General features: G+C 39.0%; 1 protein-coding gene across 1 annotated transcript in view; it reads left to right on the top strand.

Annotated features, from left to right (window-relative positions):
• The window catches only part of Snd1 (staphylococcal nuclease and tudor domain containing 1), a 446,310-nt gene that overhangs the window by 276,834 nt on the left and 147,356 nt on the right, over positions 1–22,120 (top strand). The window contains exon 15 of the mRNA XM_069996698.1: positions 10,618–10,759. Within this exon, the coding sequence (XP_069852799.1) occupies positions 10,618–10,759 (142 nt within the window). The remainder of the gene's footprint in view (positions 1–10,617; positions 10,760–22,120) is intronic.

Genomic DNA, 22,120 nt, shown 5'->3' on the forward strand with positions numbered 1-22,120 from the left:
AGGGACCTTCTGTTTTATTCTTAACTATGCCATCAGTGACTAGAAGAGCATCAGGCACATAGTGCTTAAAAAAATGAGTGAATGCTATAATGTGTTGTTTTATAATTGCTTTAATTTACTTGTGTTGTTTTGTCATGTTATAAAACAACTGTTAGCCAATCGTAGTTTATTTTCTTAGAACAATTTTATAACATAGAAATCTATGCCAAAGAATGACATACATTTTCTTTTATATTTATGTGTTTTGTGTGTCTGTGTCTGTGTCTGTGTGTCCATGTCCATGTCCCTGGGGCCTAGGCACTGTCCTTGAGCTCTTTTGTTCAAACTAGCACTCTACCCCTTAAGCCTCAGCTCCCCTTCGAGCCTTTTGGGTGATTAATTTCAGAAAAGGGTCTCATGGGCTTTCCTGCTTCAGCTGAAACTGATCCTCAGATCTCAGCCTCCTGAGTACCTAGGTTTATAGGCATGAGTCACCAGCACCCAGTTTATGTCTTTTTTGAGTAAGATTATTATGGGTTTGTTCTTGTTGTTGTTGTTGTTGTTGTTTTGGGTGTGGGGGTGGGTGTTCCTGCGACTTCAGCTCAGGACCTGGACACTGTCCTAAGCTTTTGTGCTTAGTGCTGGTACTCTAGCACTGAGCCATTGCTCCACTTTCAGCTTTTTTCCTAGCTAATTGGAAATAAGAGTCTCACACATTTTCCTGGCTTTGAATTGTGAGCCTCAGATCTCAGCCTACTGAGTAGCTAGGATTATAGCCGTGAGTCATCTGTGCCTGGCAATTGTGGGGTTTCTCTTTTTTTTAATATATTTTTTTTATTGTAAAGATACTGTACAGTTACATGAGTAATGAGTACATTCACTTTGAGCATTGTTACCCTCTCCTTTGTTTTTCCCCTACTATCCCTTCCTTCCCCACCTCCCCAACTCTTCCCTGCCCCCCAAAGTTGTAAAGTTCATTTTGAACATAGTGTCTTGGACATCCCATTGTAACACTGGGTCAACCTGTATCCTTAGGAAGTGGCGCTTGTAGCTCAAGTGGTAGAGCGCTAGCCTTGAGCTGAAGAGCTCAAGGCCCAGAACAGCGCTCAGGCCCAGAGTTCAAGCCCCACGACCCACCAAAAAAAAACAAAAACCTGTATCCTTAATTCATCATTTTGTTATTTCCCTCCCCCTCCCCAAGTTATTAATAAATAAATAAATAAATAAATATAAATAAATATATATATATATATATATATATACACACACACACACACACACACACACACACACACATACATATATACAAAAATGATGTAGGGCACCGGAATCAAATACAGTGAACACAGGGGTGATACCATGGGGGAAGAACATACAAAAGAAACAAAAAAAAAAAATCATAGTATATTATAAGTACATTAAAGACAATAGCAACAAAGATAAAACCTCTTGTGTCCCTATCGGGCTTCATTTCACTTAGCATCATCTTATATGGTCATGTGTACAAAGCCTTTGACTTTTTCTGTGTGTCCTAGACATATATTAGTTATTGCAGATAAGGGAAACCATGGGACCTATTCTTTGGGCCTGGCTTACTTCACTTAATATAATTTTTTCCAAGTCTTTGCATTCCCTAACAAATGGGGCAGTGTTGTTCTTTCTGATAGATCTGATGGAGACATAAATTCCATTTTGTGTGTGTGTGTGTGTATGCATGTGTACCACATTTTCTTGATCCATTCATCTACTGAGGGGCAGGCATCTGGGTTGGTTGCATATCTTAGCTATGGTGAATAATGCTGTGATAAACATGGTTGTGCTGGTAGCTTTGGTATGGCCTTTTTTTGTGATTGTTTGGATAAATGCCCAAAAGTGAAATTGCTGGGACATAGGGGAGCTCTATGTGTAGTCTTTTGAAGAACCTCCATACTGCTTTGGCAATTGTGTTTTTAATTTGATGCATTTTGAGATTCTTCAAAATATTGAACACCTTCTGTTTATGAATAAATTTCTTCCATAATAATTAACATTTTTCTCCATGTTGCAATAGTTAGAGCTCTTTCTTCCATTTAATAGATACAATAAAAATACTTTAAAAGTTTGTTGGACCAATATTAGTAGGTCCTACACAAATGAACTTTCAAACAATGGTCAATTCTTCATTTCCATGGGTTTTTTATTCATATATTTAGCCAGTTGCAGATGAAGTATACTTAGGAAAAAATTGCATTGGTACCATCTAACCTTCATTAGCATTCATTTTAATTTTTTAAATTTTATGTCGTAAGTTACCTGCTGGCATTTTTCTCCTCTCCTTTTCAAAGGTTGCATTCTTGTCTGGAGTGGGTCAGGGTTTTGCATGACATCAATTTCCTTGCCCCTGAATTCTTGATTTGCCCATGAAATGAAAATGTGTGCTTCATCAGACCATCTTTTAAATTCTCTACTCTACACATTTTATTTTAATTATCTTTCAAGCCATTTTCTGGTTCTATAATAAGTTTTTACCTTTTTCCTATAGAGACATTGGAAGTGATAAAATTGATCTGAAACTTTTAAAGAAAAGGAGTATTTCATAGCTCTAAGTTAGCATTGTAATTGATATCCAAAGTTGCAGCCTCTGGTTGATGAACAGTATGCATATTCTCAGTGCGATGTGACATATCTAAACTGTTTTTAAGTCACTCTCATGTCTCATTTCTGAAGATGGTATTTTCTATAAATTCAAAGTTTGATTCTTAGGAAAGCACCAAGGGTTAATGTTGCATCCAGCTACCTTTTTAGGTTTCCCTGTTGGTTGTGTTATCTTTACCAGCCCAAAGAAGTGCTACCTTGAGTTATTTTCTTACAATTTAATGGTCTATTTGACATAAAGTGGATGTTTACAATTTGAATAAAGTATATGCTTTTAGAGAATAACCTGAAAATAATTGAAAATCATATTTCACAGTGCGTTAAACTCTCTTTGCAAACATTTTTCTTGACTTGATATTTTGAATCACAAAACAAATCGGTATGTCTTTTTGCCCATTTTTTGAGTAGTTACCATTATTTCCTATTAAATAACTTTCCTTTACATAGTAACTAAAACATTCACTGATATTAAAAATATGATATATTGCTATGCTGATGGATAATGAACGTAGTTTATTTACTGATTCAAACTTCTGTAGGATAGTATCTCCTGAATAGAAATATAAAAGCAATATGTTTATTTCCCTGACCTTAGAGAGATAAGACATCCCTATGAAATGTGAGTAGGTTGTTTCTTTGTTTTATTTTTTGTTTTTAAAGATGAGACTAAAAAAGAACTGGGTGTGGCCAGGGGCTAGGTGAAGGGAAGCCTGGGGCACTCCTGTGTAAGAGGTCAGTGTGAACAGTGGGAACTTCAAGATGTGCACTATCTGCTGGGAGGACTCTTCTTTATAGAGTCCTAGTATGAGAACCATGAATATTAATTGAAGTAAACATTGCAGTAGTGTTGTTGAGAAATTAAGACTGGGGACAAATAAGAAAAGGTAAGGACAGTTTGAGATGAAGTAGGGAAACTGAAAGAAATGGGGCTCATTTGTGGGAACTTTTTCCGGATACTGGATTAATTATGAGCCGGCAGACTTCAGGGAAACATAACTCAGCACTCTTGGCCCTCCCTCATCTTCATATTAGAGGAAGAGGATTGAAGACTGTCAAGCTAAAGCTTTTCCTGCTTTATTCAATGTATGTCTATACTTACTCCCCTTTAATATGAAGCACAGATACGCATCATCTGCAGTTTCTATACCTAAATTATATTTCAGAAGTCTTATAGAATAAGCCAATGACATTATGTTTCAAGTTGATGATAAAATGCAGATTTTACTACCAAAAGGCAATGACTTCATTTCTAAAGGTTAACTGAACGGTTCTCACAGCATAATTTCACCTGGTTAAATTTGGGTAATGAAAGTCATTTAATAAAAGAGCAATCTGTAGACCTATGTAGAATTTGATTGAGAAGCAACTATTATTCACATTAAACCATTTCACCTACTTTTGTTTCCAGGTGTCAAAAAGAAATGCCAGTAGGCATAAGTGCTAGTGGTACTTATTCTTTATTGGAACAAAACATCTCTTCTGTCTAACCAACAGATGACCTCAGGTTCCTGGTGCTTCTTCTTACTATGGCCTAAGAACTAGGCTTTCTTACACTATTTTTAGGGAAATAATGAGATTGTTTTTCCCCTGGGCTCTTCTTATCCCTTGTTTTTTCATTTAACCATTCTCTATTTAAACTGTCCCTTAATACATTTAGTATATAATTATATTAAAATAATTGATCTAAAATATAATTATTGAGTAACTGGTTAATTTCAAATTTACAATTTTCTTAGTTATTTAGAAGCTAGTTGGCTTGAGGTAGAGAAGTTCTTGAGTTAAAATATTTCATATTCTTCACATACAATTCATTTTTGGTCTTCTATTTTAAATTTTAAGGTATATTATACATACGCTATATTAGTATATAATTATATGAATTTTTACAAATGTGTGTTTTAAGAAACATGTACACTCGTAGCAACCATCACCATAGCCAAGATAATAATACTCTCATCACTCCTCAGAATTCCTTTGTCCCCTTTGAATTCAATCCCTAGTTTTGGGCAACACTGATATGTTTTAGTCCCTATAGTTGAGCTTTGTTTTCCTGTTTGCTTGCTTGCTGGTTTGGTAGTTCTGGGCATGTCTAAATGTTCATTTCCTTTCACATTTGACTGGAGCATTTCTCCCCCATATTGGAGAGATGAGGCCACACCACACCGTCACTACTGGGCCTTGTAGCTTCCTTCCTATTTTGTCAGCATCCTGTTCCAGCTTCTTCTGCCTTTTTGTGTGTCCTTAGTGTGCATGTTCCCCTTTAGAAACTTCACCTAACCAACCTGGCCTCTCTAAATTACAGATACAGGAGTAGATTTAGGGAGGAGAAATGCTGCTCTTTCCTTTGAGGGTACCACAGATTAGAAAACTGGCCTCCCAACTTTGTACTTGCTCCCAGGATGGAGCTCGTGTCTAGACTGCAATGTTGGAGGGAGGTGTGTGAAGCACAGACGGTGCTTAATAGGAAAGATCATAGATGGCCTAGATGCTGCACCTTTTCTTTTTTTTTAAACTGCTGTAACATTGTTTCGTTTTAGTCAGAGTGCTTTTCTCCAGGGTTTTTTTCCTGTTTGCTTCATTCCTGTTAAATGTGTAACTTGTTGAAGTTTATGCCTGGCCCCCTCACACACACAACACCTCACTGTGAAATATTGATAACTAACCAGAGAAAGTCGGTTTCAGATTTTTTAAGTGCTTGGTGGTAACACTAAAACTGGAACACATTCCCAAGTGTGCTCCCTCCCAGAGTCCCATTTATTTCAAGAGATTATCATGCTGCACAGCTGGCTCCTCACAGAGAATCATAAACTCATTCTGCGAATTAAAATGTCACTTGTCGCCATAGAGCCTGCCATGTACAAAGGAGGAAGAGGATGGCATGATGGATGGTTTTTTTGCCTTTCTAGTTGGGGATATCTTCATAATTTGTCTTCCACACAGTTGCAGAAGTAATTTCCCTGGTCTGTACAGCCCTAAAAACATAGATAACTATGGCAGTAAATGATCACAATACATCTTAAAATGAAAGAACCCATTTGCTTCAGTATCCATAGTGATAAGTTTGCATCTCTGCACACTCTTATCTATATCTGTCCTCTTGTCCACAAGGATTTCACTGCTTCAACTTTGAGATTGGTTGTACCCAAATATAATTGTGTTGTGGAATCCTTGGTCCTTAGTTTGTCGCTGATTCTCCTTAGGGGAGAAGCATTGGGGCTGGTAGCAAAATACATGGTGGTTCCAAAGAAGGCTGTTCAGAGTGAATTGATTTTTTTTCAACATTGACTTGCTCCAGTGCTGGTAGATTATGCTCCCACCCTGCAATCCCTACTAACATCACAAGCATTCCTGTGATGTTTGTAAGAGTAACTGTGATGATGATAACTAATTAGTGAAATTTGTTATTAACAGTTCCCATTTGAGACTTGCACATGATCCTTTTGAGTGGCTAATTGTTAACTAATATGTTTAATCTCCTCTATTTTCCTATGCTCTATTAAGTGCTGCAGTGTTTGCTTTTTACCAATGCTTTCTAGTTTCCTGCCTATCGTACAGAGCTTTTAAGTGGAAAAATGATAGAATTCATTTTGCTAGTATCTATGGGATATGAATAACTTGTTCCAAAATTCCACAGAACTTTGATATCTGTATAGGTCTGTGCTACAGGTAACCTGGCTAGTGTCCTATCAGATAACCTGCTGTACAGAGTTTATGCATCTCCTACTTTACTCCCTACACCCAATGTTCCTACTCTCTCCAACCTAGTCACTCATTGTAAAATTACTTGTAGTATATATTTCTGAACACAGGAAATTTGTTTGCAGTAAAAGCTAGAGTCTTGTCTTAACTAATGAGGGAATTTTCTTTTCCTCATTGTCAGATGTGTGGTACCTACCCACATTTGGAAGAGATTTTGCCTGACAAGCCAGAAGTGGATAGCATGATGGAAATATATAATAAGAGTGGTAACTGAAGAAACGGTAGTAAGACTTGAATTTAGGGCCTTGAACTTGCTAGATAGGTGCTCTACCACTTGAGCCAGGGCCCTAGCTCAATTAGGATGTGTTTATAACCTTTTCCTCTCAAAGGATCATCCAGCATTTCTTGAACATCATTCTAAAGCCTGTTCTTCCAAATTTGAGGTATAGATATTAACTTGGCTTGAAATGAAGTCACCCCAGGCACATTTATTGCATCATTACTTTCTCAATTTCAAGGTGCATTGAGGAGGCAGAAACATTCCTTAAAGAGATGCCATCCACAATAGCAGGTTAAATGTGGCTAATGCAACCTTAAATTAGCTTTTCTAAGAGTACAGGGAAATACTTACGTACAGTTTGTTGTGGAGCACAGGTAATGTGAAAACTAGCAGTGCAACAAAAAAGACTTCTCCGCATAGAAATAGAGTTGCTTCCTGATTACTTACACCAATGGAGAGGAATATTGGTATAGATAACCAAGAACCATAGTTAATTTATCTACTTTGATTCTCAAAGCCTTGAGTCAATGTAAGAAACTGTGACACTAAATTCACAAACCTTACATGAATAAGCCACACATAAAACACCTAAGGGCAAGAACCTGCATATAGCTTTCTAAGCAAAAATATTTGAGATTACCTTGAAATGAGGATTTGGTTTAACAAGCCCCCAATATTGTTGTCTCATAAATATGAGACCTATAATACTTTCTGAGATTATGCCATATGGACTATACCCTTTTTTCTTCATTCTAGTTGATTTTTTTTCTTTTGTATTACTATATATTAATTATGCGACATCTTTATACATGTATATAATGTACTTCTACCATAGTCACCTCCCATTAACCTCCATTGTTCTTATCTCTCATTGCTCCTCTTTTCAAAGATTTATTTTTTTTCTAAATATATTTTGAATTTACATTTTTCCTTTTTATTCAAATTTTGTGGGGTTTTTTAATTTCTAAAGACATTAGATTTACTAAATCTGGGTGAGTTATGATTCTGGATTGTTGGATGTCATGTTAATGACATCTTTTAAACTTAAACATCACTTTATTTCATCTTTAAGGTCCCTCAGGCACCTGCAACTTTACAATGGGGCCTAAAGTTGTCTCTGTTATGCTTTGTTTCTCATAGTGAGATTGTCTCTTATCTTCTTTTTACTTACCTTCCTTTCTCTTATTAACCCTAAAAAGTAAGTATGAAACTAGAGTACAAAACTAAAGCATATTACTATACTTGGACCTGCCCTTTGAAAGGAAAATGTAAGCACATTCATTTACTTTGATAGCAATACAATCAGAAATCCTAAAATAATTTGCATGACTAAAATAGAAAGGAATGGTTTATTATTCTATCACCTGATAAAAATTGCTAATATTTCTAACAATCTTTTCTGTGCACTTGAAACAAGTATAAGAGGTTTCAGGATGTTTTATATTGAAAAGGTGGGTGCTTAGCAGAGAAATGCTTATGATCAAACCATTCTGTGACTATGACTGAGTTGAACAAAGAACCAACATCTTTTAGGTTTTGTTTTTTCTTCAGTTTAATTGTCTTCATACGATCATTCTTAAAATTCTGTCGACTTAGATGAAATAGCCATCTTTCCTCTTAACGGAGGTTCCATGGACATCTCATGTCATCTGAACCTTTGAGGAGCTCTTTTCTTGTCTTCTAATTTTGCATCTGAACATAGCTGGTACTAATAGGCTTTTAAATTTTGCTTTCATGCCTTCAGTTTTCTTTTTTTTTCTTTTTTTTTATTGTGAAAAACTGTACAGAGGGGTTACAATTACATGGGCAAGATAATTAGTACATTTCTTATCAAGCATTGTAGCCTCCTACTTTGTTTCCCCTTCAGTTTTCAAAATTTACTTTCACTCCTTATTTTTGTGTGTGGACTATGGCATCTTCCCATGTCGTTTCTGGAATAGAGCCATTGTTGTAAGTTGAGACTTGGTGAAGAATCAAGAATATCTCTGGATTTTTGTTGCATAGATAGCAGTAAGATCCTCTGATTTCCCCATGATTATTCTCAGTCTAAGTATCTCCCCTGATGGCATAGTAATGCTTTGCTTACCAACTTAGGGACCGTAACACAAAAGGAAGGAGGAAATACTGCAACTTCTTTGTTAGTATTAATATTAAAGGCATACCTACAGGTATGCAGGTATGCATATTTAGTGTTTTATTTATACACATCTTTTTCAAATAACTATATCCAAAAAACAGCAACAAGGAAAAATCTGTGTTAAAAATGTAGATCACACCAATTTTAAAGAAAAGTCCATCTCTCTTAAGACATTAGGTTACCTCATGATTCGCAATAGTCAATTTGATAATTGTTGTTGATTTATTGGCTCAGCTCATGAATATTGTCCCAGATATAGACTAGTATGGCAAAAGGATTTTAATCAGGTAGTGCTTTTGTTCTCATGGAGCATTTGTCTTGCTTGACTATTCTGGACTTTAGCCAACTGCCAGAAAGGCATTTTCTTGCTTTAATGTGTATGTACAGCAGAATATGTGTCATGTTTTCAATGGAGGAGTTCCTAACTCACTAAAGCTCATTGTGAGCTTACAGTTTACCAATGTGCCATTAGAAACGCTGAGGCTGGATGATTGTCTCCTCTTTTGAAGGGAGGGATGAATTGCATTACTATAAATATTGTTTTCATCCCAACCTACCTCACTGCTTCAGAATGAGAGAAACCCCTTTGGCTTCTGAGAAAACTGAACTACTTGATGGCTTGTTAAATTTTTATTATCTAACATACATTAATTTAAACATAATAGCTTTGTTGCTAGTGGAGTCAGAAAGGAAGAGCTTGACTGAGTGCAGACTTCCTGTGTCAGAGGAGTCAGGAAACTGTGTGGAACTTACTATCCTCGGAGGGTTTACAGTTCTGCTGGCTGGGCTGAAAACCTCACAAGTTCTTGCATCTAGAGACTATTCCCCCAGCATATGTGATATGATACTTTGACGCTTGCTTGCTCTATCATCTCCTTAATTAGCTTGAGAGGCTGAAATAATTTGACAGCCCTTAGCTCCTATGTGCTGCAGAGCTTTGAGGCTCAAAAGGTCCACACTTGATACTCCTGAGAGTAGAATGCATAAACTTCATTGATGCATGAAAACAGTTTACAAAATTACTCGGCACTTTTATGCTTTTATTGTTTCTATAATTATTTGTCCTGCCTCGTCTGAGGTGTTTGTCTACAGGGAGGAGGCCTGCTGTTACAGATTTCCCAGGGCAATATGCCTCAGGCTCTACCTCTTCCTCAAAATGCACTTGGTCCAGGAACTGCTGTACTGGTGTCCAAAGAAGGCTGGGCTCAGGTCAGGGTTAAGAAACTAGAAAGAGTTCAGGATCGTACATGACCTGTTTGTAATTGAAGATGGACTTCTTATGGTTTCCTGAGAAAAGTTTTGGGGGCTATGTGACACAGTGTCATACACATAGATTGCCCCTTCCTCCCTATTTTCCTCCTTCCTGCCTCCCTCCCCTTTTCCTTCCTGCTCTCCTCCTCCACCCCCTCTCTAACTACTATGTATCTTCCTTTCTATCAAAGGTTAAATTAACCTCCATAGAAGAATAGTATTGATCTTTTGACCTCCCTTTTAAGGTTGAGAGAAGATAAAGTCTACTTGCCTGAGCAGGAGTGAACTCAATTTCTAAGCAACCTATATCCCTTGAATGCAATGAAAATGTTCTAGAAACTCTTGTTCAACTCGTTCTTCTGTTAAGGTTAGATGTGTAACACGTGACTTGTCACATTTTCAGAATAACCAGTTTTATAGAACTATTTGCTTAGTTTCCTGTGTCTGCCAGATTTTTGGTAGAAAACTGGAGTTTTAAAAATTCAGTTTTATGTTTTTCTAAGCATGTACTCTACCATTTGACTCATGTCCCTAGCCCTGTCTGCCCATGTTTTTATCCTAGCAAGAATAAAATATTTAATGGGGCTCCAATGCTTTCCATTGATTCTTTTCTTTTTTTTCTCTTTTTCTCCTTTAGGATACCCAGAAAGCCAAGCAGTTCCTGCCCTTCCTTCAGCGAGCAGGTCGTTCGGAAGCTGTGGTGGAATATGTCTTCAGTGGTTCTCGTCTTAAACTTTATTTGCCAAAGGAAACTTGCCTTATCACTTTCTTGCTGGCAGGTAAGTCTTACATGTTGTATGTTACCCTGAAAGTTCTTCCTGGAGCTCAGAAGTCATCTCTGAAGGCCATACACCTTCTCCCTGGGGTTTAGAAAGGCCCCATAGCCCACCTAATGCTTTTATCTCAAAATAGGATACAAAGCTACCATTTCAAGATTTTCTGATTGTTCCTTTGTTCCAGCAAGCACAGAACATACAAGAATAGCTTAAAACATAGCAGAGAAGCTCATCCAGCTTAGGTGAAGTGAATTCTAGGCCTACAAAAAAATTGTAATGACTGAGTTCTGATAGTTGGTATTAGCCACTTTAGACTGACCACCCCACTGTGTTTGACCGGCAGGCCTCGGAAGAGCTGAGCCACCATGCCGCTGGAGATCCCCAGGCAATGCCAAGTGCTTCTCTATTCTTCTTTTCATATGTCATCAGGATCCCAATCCTTTATGAAAGCCCAACCATGACATTACTTTCTCAGGCTCCTGCATCTATAGTGATTTCTTGTTGACTGAGGGTGACATGCTAGGGCGAGCCTTCCTTCTTTCTTTGATGCCTGAATGCTTCTCTCTCTTACCCTATCTTTTCTAGTAGCTTAATGTCTCCCAGGCAAGACCATGTATGAACTGTGCTCTTTGAGCAATTTACATTTATGTATTCAAGCAGCCACCCGCTTCATTTCTTCACTGCTGTCAAATAATAAAATTATTTATTTGCACTCAGTCCTTCTCAGGCAGCCTGACTCTTTGAGGGAAAGCTGTCATTTCCCTTCACCCGCCTTCCCCCTCCCATATTCATCCTCTCACAATAGACATGTGCCGTGTGCTCCCCAGATGCACGCTCCCTTTTCTGTTGCTGTCCTGTTGCCTCAGCACTTCTTCTGTTGAATTCTTGAATAGAATTTGCTATGGGGAAAGAGAAGCAGGAACCATGCTTGTTGCCTCCTGCCAGACAGCCTCGGCTTCCTTTTCCTAGAAGGCACTGAGAGTTTCTTATCTCCATAGGGGCTCCCAGAGGCCCCAGCTAAAAAGGATTGAGTTATGTGAGATAAGAATACATGCCCTGAAGCTTCTATTGCTGCTTGGCAATGCTGTATCCATGAGGTGCTCTTGTAAACTCCTGTCAACTTAATGACCACTATACAGCTGGATGGTCTTCCTGAAGTGACTAATTGAAGCATAACACCAGACCCACAGCACCAAATTCATACCTTATTGGAGGGCTGCACTTGTGCTTCTGTGGATTTCATTTTGCACTAAACTGAGGCGCCACAGAGTAGTGAATAAGAAAGTCCTTTCAGAGGACCATTTGTGCCTAAGAAATTTCTCATTGGTGAATTTTTGTTGACAAGTTTGAGATAGATAGATACATGGATAGATTGATTCACCTCACTCATATACAGAAACAGTTAACAGTTTACAGTTGGCAGTTTAGTCCCAGAGGTGAAGAGGAGAAACTATGATTCTTTCTCAGAAATTTGGCTCACTAATCCATATGGGAAAGAAAACTCTAGCTTTCTTAATATGGACCTATCTTGGCTGGGGCAGAATCCTTCCCATTTCACCTGCTTAAACAGAAGCTGTCTGATCATTTTGTATCAGCCAGCTCCTCTGTGGTCTTGGCATTACCCTGAGATTCACATTTCCAAGGCATTGCCTGAGTTAATGTACAGTTTGAAAGATAGATTACACTGCAGCAAATACCTGATAAAAAGTATAATCTTTACATTTGTCCTTCTGCCATTGTTGTATATGCTGTTATATTATACACATCTTTGGGTTCTTTAGAAACTTGGCAGGACTACAGGGTCTTAGAAAAAGTCTTAAGAGAAAACAGAATTTCAGTTTGAATCCTGACTCAACTGTGTCCAAGAAGATGGTTTTTAGAAGTTTATTTGCTATGTGTGAAGCCTTACTGTACAAGTTAATTATAACTAGAAATTATTCCTTGCCTCCAGGGTTAAGATGAGCCCAGAATAAAGCTATCATGAAGTAGATCACCAGTAGTTACGGGGTTAATGTTTTTAAGGTTTATTTTGTAGTCATTGTTGTGTGGTAAAGAGGTCTTGCTGTGTTGCCTAGGCTGGCCTTGAGCCAGTGGTCCTTTCCCCTCAGCCTCTTAAGTAGTAAGGACTGTAACTACTACCACCACTGATCCCAACTGAGTTAGCATTTGTATAACTACTCCTCATGGGCAGAGCCCTTGTTGTGCAGTAAACACCCAGTTGTGGTTTCCAAAGGAAGGCTCTGATCTGTCCCTTGATGGGAATAAAGAAGGAAAGAAGCTGTGCCAGCCTTCTCTTGCCTCACATTGAGCTGCCTGACAGGAAGACTCCTGTCTTTCCCCCTAGGCCTCTGGAACAAAGAACTTCACATTGTCCCACAATGTGAATAGGAAGAATGACCCATAAGCTCAGGAAATATGAGGGAAGAAGGGATATGTATATAAACAGTACTGTTGGACATCAGATGAGAAAATTGTGGAGAAAAGACAAAGGAGGGAATGGGAAGTTCTTTGCATGGAGATCAGGAGATGCCTTCCTTAGGAACTGTTTTGGATGGCAGAGAAGAGCTTGCTATGTTGAGGAAGAAAGCAGTAGGTGGACACAGTACATATTCTAGGTACATGGATATGGGGAATATGGTATCTGCATTCAACCAGGTCAAGAAGAAGCAAGTGAAAGGAACTGGCCTTTCTCCCATGAATTTTTTTTCTAAGTAATTGTTAGGGTTTAAGTAAAGAATGCATTGAGTTGACACTTAATTGTGGTAGATAGATTGGAACAATTGAGTCAAGTGTCTAGGAAAGCAGACTATTCAAGGTAGAGGCTTGGATTGTGATGTTATCAATTAGTGGCAACATAAACGTAAGAACTGGTTTAGGGAACAGATAATTGATTTGGTTTTCAGTATGTAATGTTTGTGGTTTCTGTGGTAAAGCTAAAGTTCCCACAGGGGAGCTTAGCAAAATGTTCAGGGAATGGTCAACATAGGGCAGGAATTCAAACTCCTTCAGTACCTTTAGGCTACTTTAAGGAGAAGTAAACCACCGCAGAAACATGAGCATGGAAAAGTAGGCCAACATTTTTTACATGGTTAGAGGAACAGAAAACCATGACAGTAGTCTTCTGGAGTCCAAGAGAGAGAATTCCAAGGAATCACCAGTGCCAGACTTCATGTAAATGATTAAGCTTACAAATCAGTGAAGTGCTTTTTATAATGCTAGTCATTCAGGAAGTTACTCATGATTTTTGTCAATATAGTTTTTTTTCCTTTTTAATATATGTTTTTATTGTAAAGATACTGTACAGAGGGGTTACAGTTACATGAATACATTTCCTATTGAGCATTATTACCCCCTCTTTGTTTTTCCCCTACCTTCCCTTCTCCACCTCCCCAACTTCCCCTCCTGCCCAAAGTTATAAAGTTAATTTTCAACATAGTGTCTTGTACATCTCATTGTTACAGTGGGTCAACCTGTATCTTTATTTTAGCATTTTAAGACCCTGAGGTTCTTTTTTTTTTAAGGCATTTTTTTATTGTGAAAATACCATACAGAGGGGTTACAATTACATGGGCAAGGTAATAAGTGCATTTTTTATCAAGCATTGTTGCCTCCTCCTTTGTTTCCCCTTCCCATCCCTTCCCATCTCCCCCCTCCCCACCACACACACACTCACCAAAGTTGTAAAGTCTTTTTTCGACATAATGTCTTGTACATCTCATTGTTGCAATGGATCCACCTGTATCCCTATTTAAATGGTTTGTTTTTTCCCTTCCCCTCCACAAATTATACCGACATCAAATACAGTGAAAGCAGGGGCTATACCGTAGGGGAGGGCCATATAAAGCAACAAAGAAATCATCTTTTAAATATGTTAGAAACAATAGCAAGAAAGAAAAAGCATTTGAGTCCTTATCTTGGGGTTCATTTTGCCTAACATCAACTTATCTGACCATTTCTGCTTGTCTCAGACATATACTAGTTATTGCAAATAAGGGAAACCATGGGACCTATGTTTCTTTGGGCCTGGCTTACTTCACTTAATAGAATCTTTTCCAAGTCTTTCCATTTCTTAACAAATGTGGCAATGTCATTCTTTCTGATGGAGGCATAGAATTCCATTGTGTATATATACCACATTTTCTTGATCCATTCATCTACTGAGGGGCATCTGGGTTGGTTCCATATCTTAGCTATGGTAAATAATGCTGCAATAAACATAGTTGTGCTGGTACCTTTAGTATGGTCCTGTTGTGATCATTTGGGTAAATGCCCAAAAGTGGGATTGATGGGTCATAAGGGAGCTCTATGTGGAGTCTTTTGAGGAATGTCCATACTGCTTTCCAAAGTGGTTAAACTAGTTTACACTCCCACCAAATGCAGTAAGGTTCCCTTCTGTCCACATCCCCTCCAGCATCTGTTGTTATTAGAGTTCTTGATTATAGCCATTCTAACTGGGGTGAGCTGGTATCTCAATGTTGTTTTGATTTGCATTTCTTTTATGGCTAGGGAGGTTGAGCATTTCTTCATGAGTCTATTGGCCATCCTTCTTTCCTCTTTAAGTCTTTAGCCACTTATTTATTGGGCAGTAGTTTCTTTGAGGATTTGTTTTTGGGGAATTTAATTTTTGAGTTCCAGGTATATTTTAGATATGAGACCCTTGTCCATTGTATGGCTAGTGAAGATCTTCTCCCAATCCGTGGGCTTTCTATTGATCTTGCTAACTATGTCCTTTGCCATGCAGAAGCTCTGCAACTTCATGCAATCCCATTTGTCCAACCTTTCTTTGATTTGTTGTGTTTCTGGGTCTCATTTAAGAAAATTTTGGCCTGTGCCAAGGACACCTAGTGTTTCTCCTATTCCATCCTGTAATGTTTTCAGAGTATCTGCTTTGACTCCAAGATCTTTGATCCATTTGGAGTTGATTCTGGTACAGGGTGATATATAAGGATCTAGCTTTAGTTTTCTACAAGTGATTAACCAGATTTGCCAGCACCATTTACTGAGAAGGCTGTCTTTCTTCCATTCTATTTTTTTAGCTCCCTTATTAAAGATTAGATGGCTATAGGTCTGTAGGTTCATTTCTGGGTTTTCAATTCTATTCCATTGGTCCTGAGGTCTGTTCTTGTGCCAGTACTTTTAAGGATCCTTTTTGCTATTTGGTGTCTTTTATTGTTCCATATGAATTTTTGTATTGCCTCTTCTAGTTCCTTGAAGAATGAGGTTGGAATATTGATAGGTGTTACATTGAATTTGTAGATAGCCTTGGGAAGTATTGTCATTTTCACGATGTTGATCCTTCCAATCCAGGAGCATGGGAGGTTTTTCCACTTTCTTTTTTTCTTTTTCTTTTTTTTTCTTTTTTTTTGCCAGTTGTGGGAGCTGAACTCTGGGCCTGGGCACTGTCCCTCAGCTCTTCAGCTCAAGGCTAGTGCCCTACCACTTGAGCCACAACACTACTTCTGGCTTTTTTTTTCTTTTTTTTTTTTTTTTGCTTATGTGGCGCTGAGGAATTGAACCCAGGGCCTCATGCATGCAAGGCAAGCACTCTACCACTGAGCCAACTTCCCCGCACCGATTTTTCCACTTTCTAAGTTCTGTTTTAATTTCCTTTTTCAGGTTTTTAAAGTTTTCATCATAGAGGTCCTTCACTTCTTTGGTTAAGTTAATTCCTAGGTATTTTATTTTTTGTGGTGCTATTACGAATGGAGTTGCCTTCCTGATTTCAGCCATGCTTTTCTCATTGTTGGCATACAGAAAAGCCATTGATTTTTGAGGGTTAATTTTATACCCTGCTTTAATATAGTTTTATTACCCTTAAGTAACTCAACTAAAGGCAGATTCCAGGTGATAGGTGAGCACATGTGGGCAGTAAGGAGCAGACTTATTAAATACAAGGTTTTTAGCTCCCCCAAAATCTAATGTAGCCTGGAAAGTAAAAAGTTAGTAATCCATGAAAGATAACCTTGCAAGGTAGCATTCTAATTATCACAGATGTGAGTACATCTATAAGTGTAATTCTTGTCCAAGAATCAGGAAGGTACATATAGTGCATATAGTACATATAGTACATATAGGTAAATACCTTCCTAATACCAATCGTAGAATGTAGAACTCAATGAAATCTTCCTGGAAAATGAGGATATAAAAAAAGATGAAATGAGAAAATATTATAGGAAATGAGGGGAAGGAATGAAGAAAGGCTGTGAGGTAATTAGGAAGAGAACAATGAACTGAGGAGATCAGATTAATTGGTTGACTTGAGAATGTGAGTGAAGTGTTTGCTTTTAGGGGGGAAAAAAAGGCCCTTGGTATTGGCTCAGTTGGTAGAGCACTGGCCAATGAGCAAAAGGAGCTGCAGCAGTGAGGTAGCAGGTATAGACAGGGCATCCATGGAGTAACAATGTTTGCTTGGACTGTGATTTTTGAAGTACAGCTTGTACATTCCGAAGGTATGCACTCCACATTTTGCAAAAAGACATTTTGGAAGAAATAGTTTGGGGGGAGGGGGGAGGCATGCATTATTCTCAAAGGGAAGGTCAAGAATTGTTAAGAGCAACCCCTTTCGTGCTGCTCTCATTAATCCCGTCCTTTCTGAGAGCCCTCTGAACTTCAAGGTGGGTGGACACTTTCCATTTTTACATGGCCTTTTTTGGGCAGACGGCCCCACAGCTTGATAGGGAGTGGCATTTGGCCTGAGCCAGCTGGCCTCTCTGTCACGGTTCCTGCACCCCTGTACATGGAGTGATTGCTTGGTCAGATGGGATAGCAGGTGGGTCTGGAAAGTCAGCTGCAGCTAACAGGTCAGAGCCTCCTGAAAGCATTTGCCCTTTAGTCCTTTGAGCACCTGGCCTAGGTTTGGTCGAGCAGACGACCTTACACCATCCAAGCTGGTCCTGTTCAAGGTCCCTTTTCCTGCTACTGTGCCACCTCTGCATATTTATTTCAGTCTTGGAGGCAGATCACAGTCCATTCTTACAGGGAAGTCAAGATTTCCAGGCAGCCTGCATTACTTACAAGCATCTTTTTTTCTCATCCAACTATTAGGGAACCCCATACATAACTTTCATTAGAGCAGTAGAAGTTTACACGCACCCTCTTTTTTGCTTATCATCATTTGTGTGTATCACATTGTATCTATGTGCCTCAGTCTCCCTTTAGAGAGGAGTAGGGTACATATTTGCAAGTTTATTTGTCCTAGTTTTGTGTGTTTTGTTTTTTTGTGCCTGTCATGAAACTTGAACTTGGGGGCCTGGGCACTATCCCTGAGGTGTTTTTTTGTTTGTTTTTGTTTGGGGTTTGGGGGGGTTGTTTGTTTGTTTTTTGCTCAAAGCTAGCACTACAGCACTTGAGCCACAGCTCCACTTCCAGCCTTTATTTTTTGTGGTTAATCAAGATAAGAGTCTCATGGATTTTCCTGCCTGGGCTGACTTTGAACCATCATCTTTAGATCTCAGCTTCCTGAGCAGCTAGGATTACAAATATAAGCCACGGGCACCTGGCTCATGTTTTTATTTAGTAGCACCAGCAGACATAAATCATGTGTCCTGTTACTGTGACCTTTAGATGAAGTTTCCTTATTTTGAATCATCTTCTTAGCTCTTGGGTAGTAGCTATGCTGAGAACACAATTCAAGAAGTTGTCCTGTTGGAAGTGGCGCTGTAGCTCAAGTGATAGAGTGCTCGCCTTGAGCTGAAGAGCTGAGGGACAGCGCCCAGGACCAGAGTTCAAGCCCCATGACCGACAAAAAAAAAAAAAAGTTGTCCTGTTGACTAAGCGTAGCAAGTGTTAAGGATTCCATCTTGTAAACCAAGTGTTTTCTCCTGAATTGAAAGAAAAGAACAATCTGGGAATTCAGTGAAAAGTAATCTAAAGAGTCTTGTATCAGATATTTTTCTTTTCTTTTCTTTTTTGCCACTTCTGGGGTTTTGCTTTTTCCCTTATGGCTGGTGCTTTACCAGTTGATCCACACTTCCACTCCAGCTTTTTTGGCAGGTAACTAAGAGTCTTGTGGATTTGACTGCCTGAACGGCAGTCAAATCTCAGAACTCATTCTCCTCAGTAGCTAGAATTATTGTCATGAGCCACAGGCACTGCCTTAGATCTTTGAAATCTTCTGCTAACCTACTGAGTGAGTCTGTCCCTTCCCCCATTTGCATTTTGATGGTATAGCCGGAAGTCTGATCAGTTACAGACTGAGGCAGGTGGCCAATGGAGGGAGCACACAAGATGGATGTCATCCGCCTTGCATAGAACTTAGGGGACAAACTACCCAGAAGGCAACAGCCATTTGGCAGGAGGTTCATATGTAGATCACAGCAGGTGACTTATAATTAACCAGTTACCTAGTCACATGAAACAAAACAAAAAAATGAGATTTTCCTTTGCCTGCCCTTTGGCTTTTTTTTTGTCCTCCCCCACCCCCTCCTCTTGATAGTCCAAGGGTTTGAACTCAGAGCCTAGGTACTGTCCCTGAGCCTCTCTGTGCTCAAGGCTGGCACTGTACCACTTGAGCCAGAGTGCTACTTCTAGCTTTTTCTGAATAGGTTATTGGAGATAAGAGTCTCATAGACTTTCCTGCCCAGGCTGGCTTTGAACTACAATTCTCAGATCTCATCCTCTTGAGTAGCTAAGATTACGGACATGAGCCACCAACACCTGCTTGTCCCCTTCCCTTTTGATTACAGTTTCCCTCTTGACCTGTGAGAAACAGTCCCTCTTGACAGTAAGAAACGACCTAGATATCTGGGATTTAGTAAATGATGGTGGGTTTGTGTTTGGCAAACTATAAAGATTTGGCTGTATGTCCTTTCACCCTGAGTACCTTTGAATAAAGTGCTTCATTTGCTTCTCTCTCTTTATAGTCTCTTCTCTAGCCAATCCTAATTGAAATATCAACTGCCTGTTTCAATAGACCAAAAACTTCTAATGAGAGGAAGGGAAGGAGAGGAAACAGGAATATCCTCCTGCCCCCAAGAATGGTGGATCCCCATTGATTACCAGTGCCTAACCAAATTACACAATTAAAGCCAATGTATGTTTAAGTGAGAAATCCTATTCTGCTATCACAGAGGTGCTAATGAATCAGACTGTTACTGTGGTTGTGTTTGTTGCGCTCCTATCCTTAATTAAGCAATTACAGGGTCTGCCGATACTTATGAATTCCTTTCACATGCTTTAATTGAATTGCAACTTAATGGATATTTGTAAAGTGGGGTATTCTTTCTCTTGAGACTTCCCAGTTTGATTCTGTCTCCAATGCCTACTTGTTTTCATCTGTGTCCCATTACTGGAAATGGGCAGCTTGACATAAGACTTTCCTGGAGCTACTCTAGTTCTTTACTTTTAATAACAACAGTAGAGGAATTATAAAAATTATGTTCATGTGAGAGGATCCTAGAGGATCAGAAAGAATTAACATGAAAATTTTGGGTTGTGTTTTTATGAGGCCAAGTTTTCCCAAATGAGTTATTAGAAGCTAGTCGTTGGTAGATGATACATAAACAGGATAGTTTTTGTTCTTGAATAGAATTTACTCTATAATGTTGGCAGCCATATGAGAAACAAGGAAAAATAAAATAAGAATTATCATAAGTATAGGCAACATACCAGGAGAGTTGTCTTAGCCCATTTTCTGTTGCTATACCAGAATACCTGAGAATGGGTAATTTATAAGGGAAAGAAGTTTATTTTGGCACATGGTTCTGGAAGCTGGAAGTCCCAGTGCTAGTGCCAGCATCTGCTCTGCTTCTATTGAGGGCCTCCTGCTGCTTCAGCTCATAGTAGAAGAGCTCAAGGGCAAGTGAAATAAGCAAAAGGGACAGAATACAAGGGTAGCATTACTTAATGATGACCTACTCTTGTAGTAACTGATCTAGTTCCTTGAAAAAGGCATTAATCCCTCTTCATGGCATAATCATCACTCAAAGGCTGCCAGAGTGGCAATCAGAATTTAGAATTTTAGAGAGGAAAAAACATACTCAAGCCATAGCAAGACTATGGAAGAGAGAACAATTAATTGGAGAATGATAAAACTTCCCAGGGAGGTAGCATGTCATTCTCCAAGAAAATCTGGAATATTTTCTTTTGGCATTTGGCTATAATGATTCATCTGGGTAGAACAACTTTGCCTGTATCGGTTCTCAGAAAGAATTGTCTAAAAGAAAAGGATATATTCATCAATCACTTTTCCCTCAGCTTTTGTACTTGTGTATGAACATCCTTTTCAGCTCACCTGCCATTGAACTGCCTGGTAATGATAGTCCCCATGAACCTTTGCTGCTCTGCCCCCAGCTTACAGTGTCTGCAGGCATACCATCACCCACTGGTCATGCGGACGGAAGTGCAGCGCTCCGATTAGAACTTGATTATCTCCCATCTTTAGATCATGAATCATCCCTAGAATGAGCTGCGTCATACTTGTGGGACATTCAATCTCATGGTTATTTAATAATTTTTATATCCTTTGGGCACAATGCTAGCAATGTAGAAATACATGATAGATTTGCAGTGTGTTTATGTCTACTAAAGTAAAACATGCATAAACTTGAAGCAATCAAAATATTTCTTACAGGATAAAGGTAAAAAAAAAAAAAAGTCATGAAACAGAGTAAACGTCGTATCACTGTCAAAGGAGCTAAGGCAATCACACAGAACTGCATGATCCAGAGAGGGCCAGCACCACAACAGAACAGCCTGGAGTGAGCATTCCATGGGGGAAAGGGAGAAGGGAAGGAGTACCCTCTTATGAAGGACTTCAGTCAAGTACCCAGGGATTGGATCAGAGGAGAGTGACCCAGATGGTTTTAAGAGCCTTGATATGCCATTACCTAAGGTCTGGCCACAGGCTTTCAGAACACTGGAGTTTTTCAGAGGTCAGACTTTCAGGATATACTGGAATGTTCCAGAGTCAGAGGGCAGCTTGAATGTGTCCAGTAGCTATTCCGAAGCTTTTTGATTGAGGCAAAATAATAAAATGATCAGTTAAAAAAATAAATTCAGCAAAGTTAAAGGCATTTATAGCCATGGAGCTAAACTACTTAAAGAAGGAGTCTTGCTTTTCTGGAAAGAAATAATTCCTAAGTATTTCCACTAACTTGCTTCTTTTGATGTTATGCTGGTTACCTGGAAGTGAGGGAAATCGCAAGCCCCATGGCAGTTCTGTGCCAATTGTAACAGGGAAAGATAGGTCTGGTAATAGCAATACTTATAACATCAGACTGCAAAAGGAATAAGACCTCCCATTTAAGGTGTTCAGCCTTCACCATCTCAGTTGTGTTTTGTGTGCCAAGAAGAGAGATGTGTTGTTTTATCCTCCACTAAGGTAAGCCCATTGGTTGTTTATGAATAGTGAGAAGATTCCTTCTC

The sequence above is a fragment of the Dipodomys merriami genome, unplaced genomic scaffold (assembly GCF_024711535.1).
Source record: "Dipodomys merriami isolate MVZ:Mamm:240054 unplaced genomic scaffold, mDipMer1.0.p SCAF_5, whole genome shotgun sequence".
Taxonomy (NCBI): Eukaryota; Metazoa; Chordata; class Mammalia; order Rodentia; family Heteromyidae; genus Dipodomys; species Dipodomys merriami.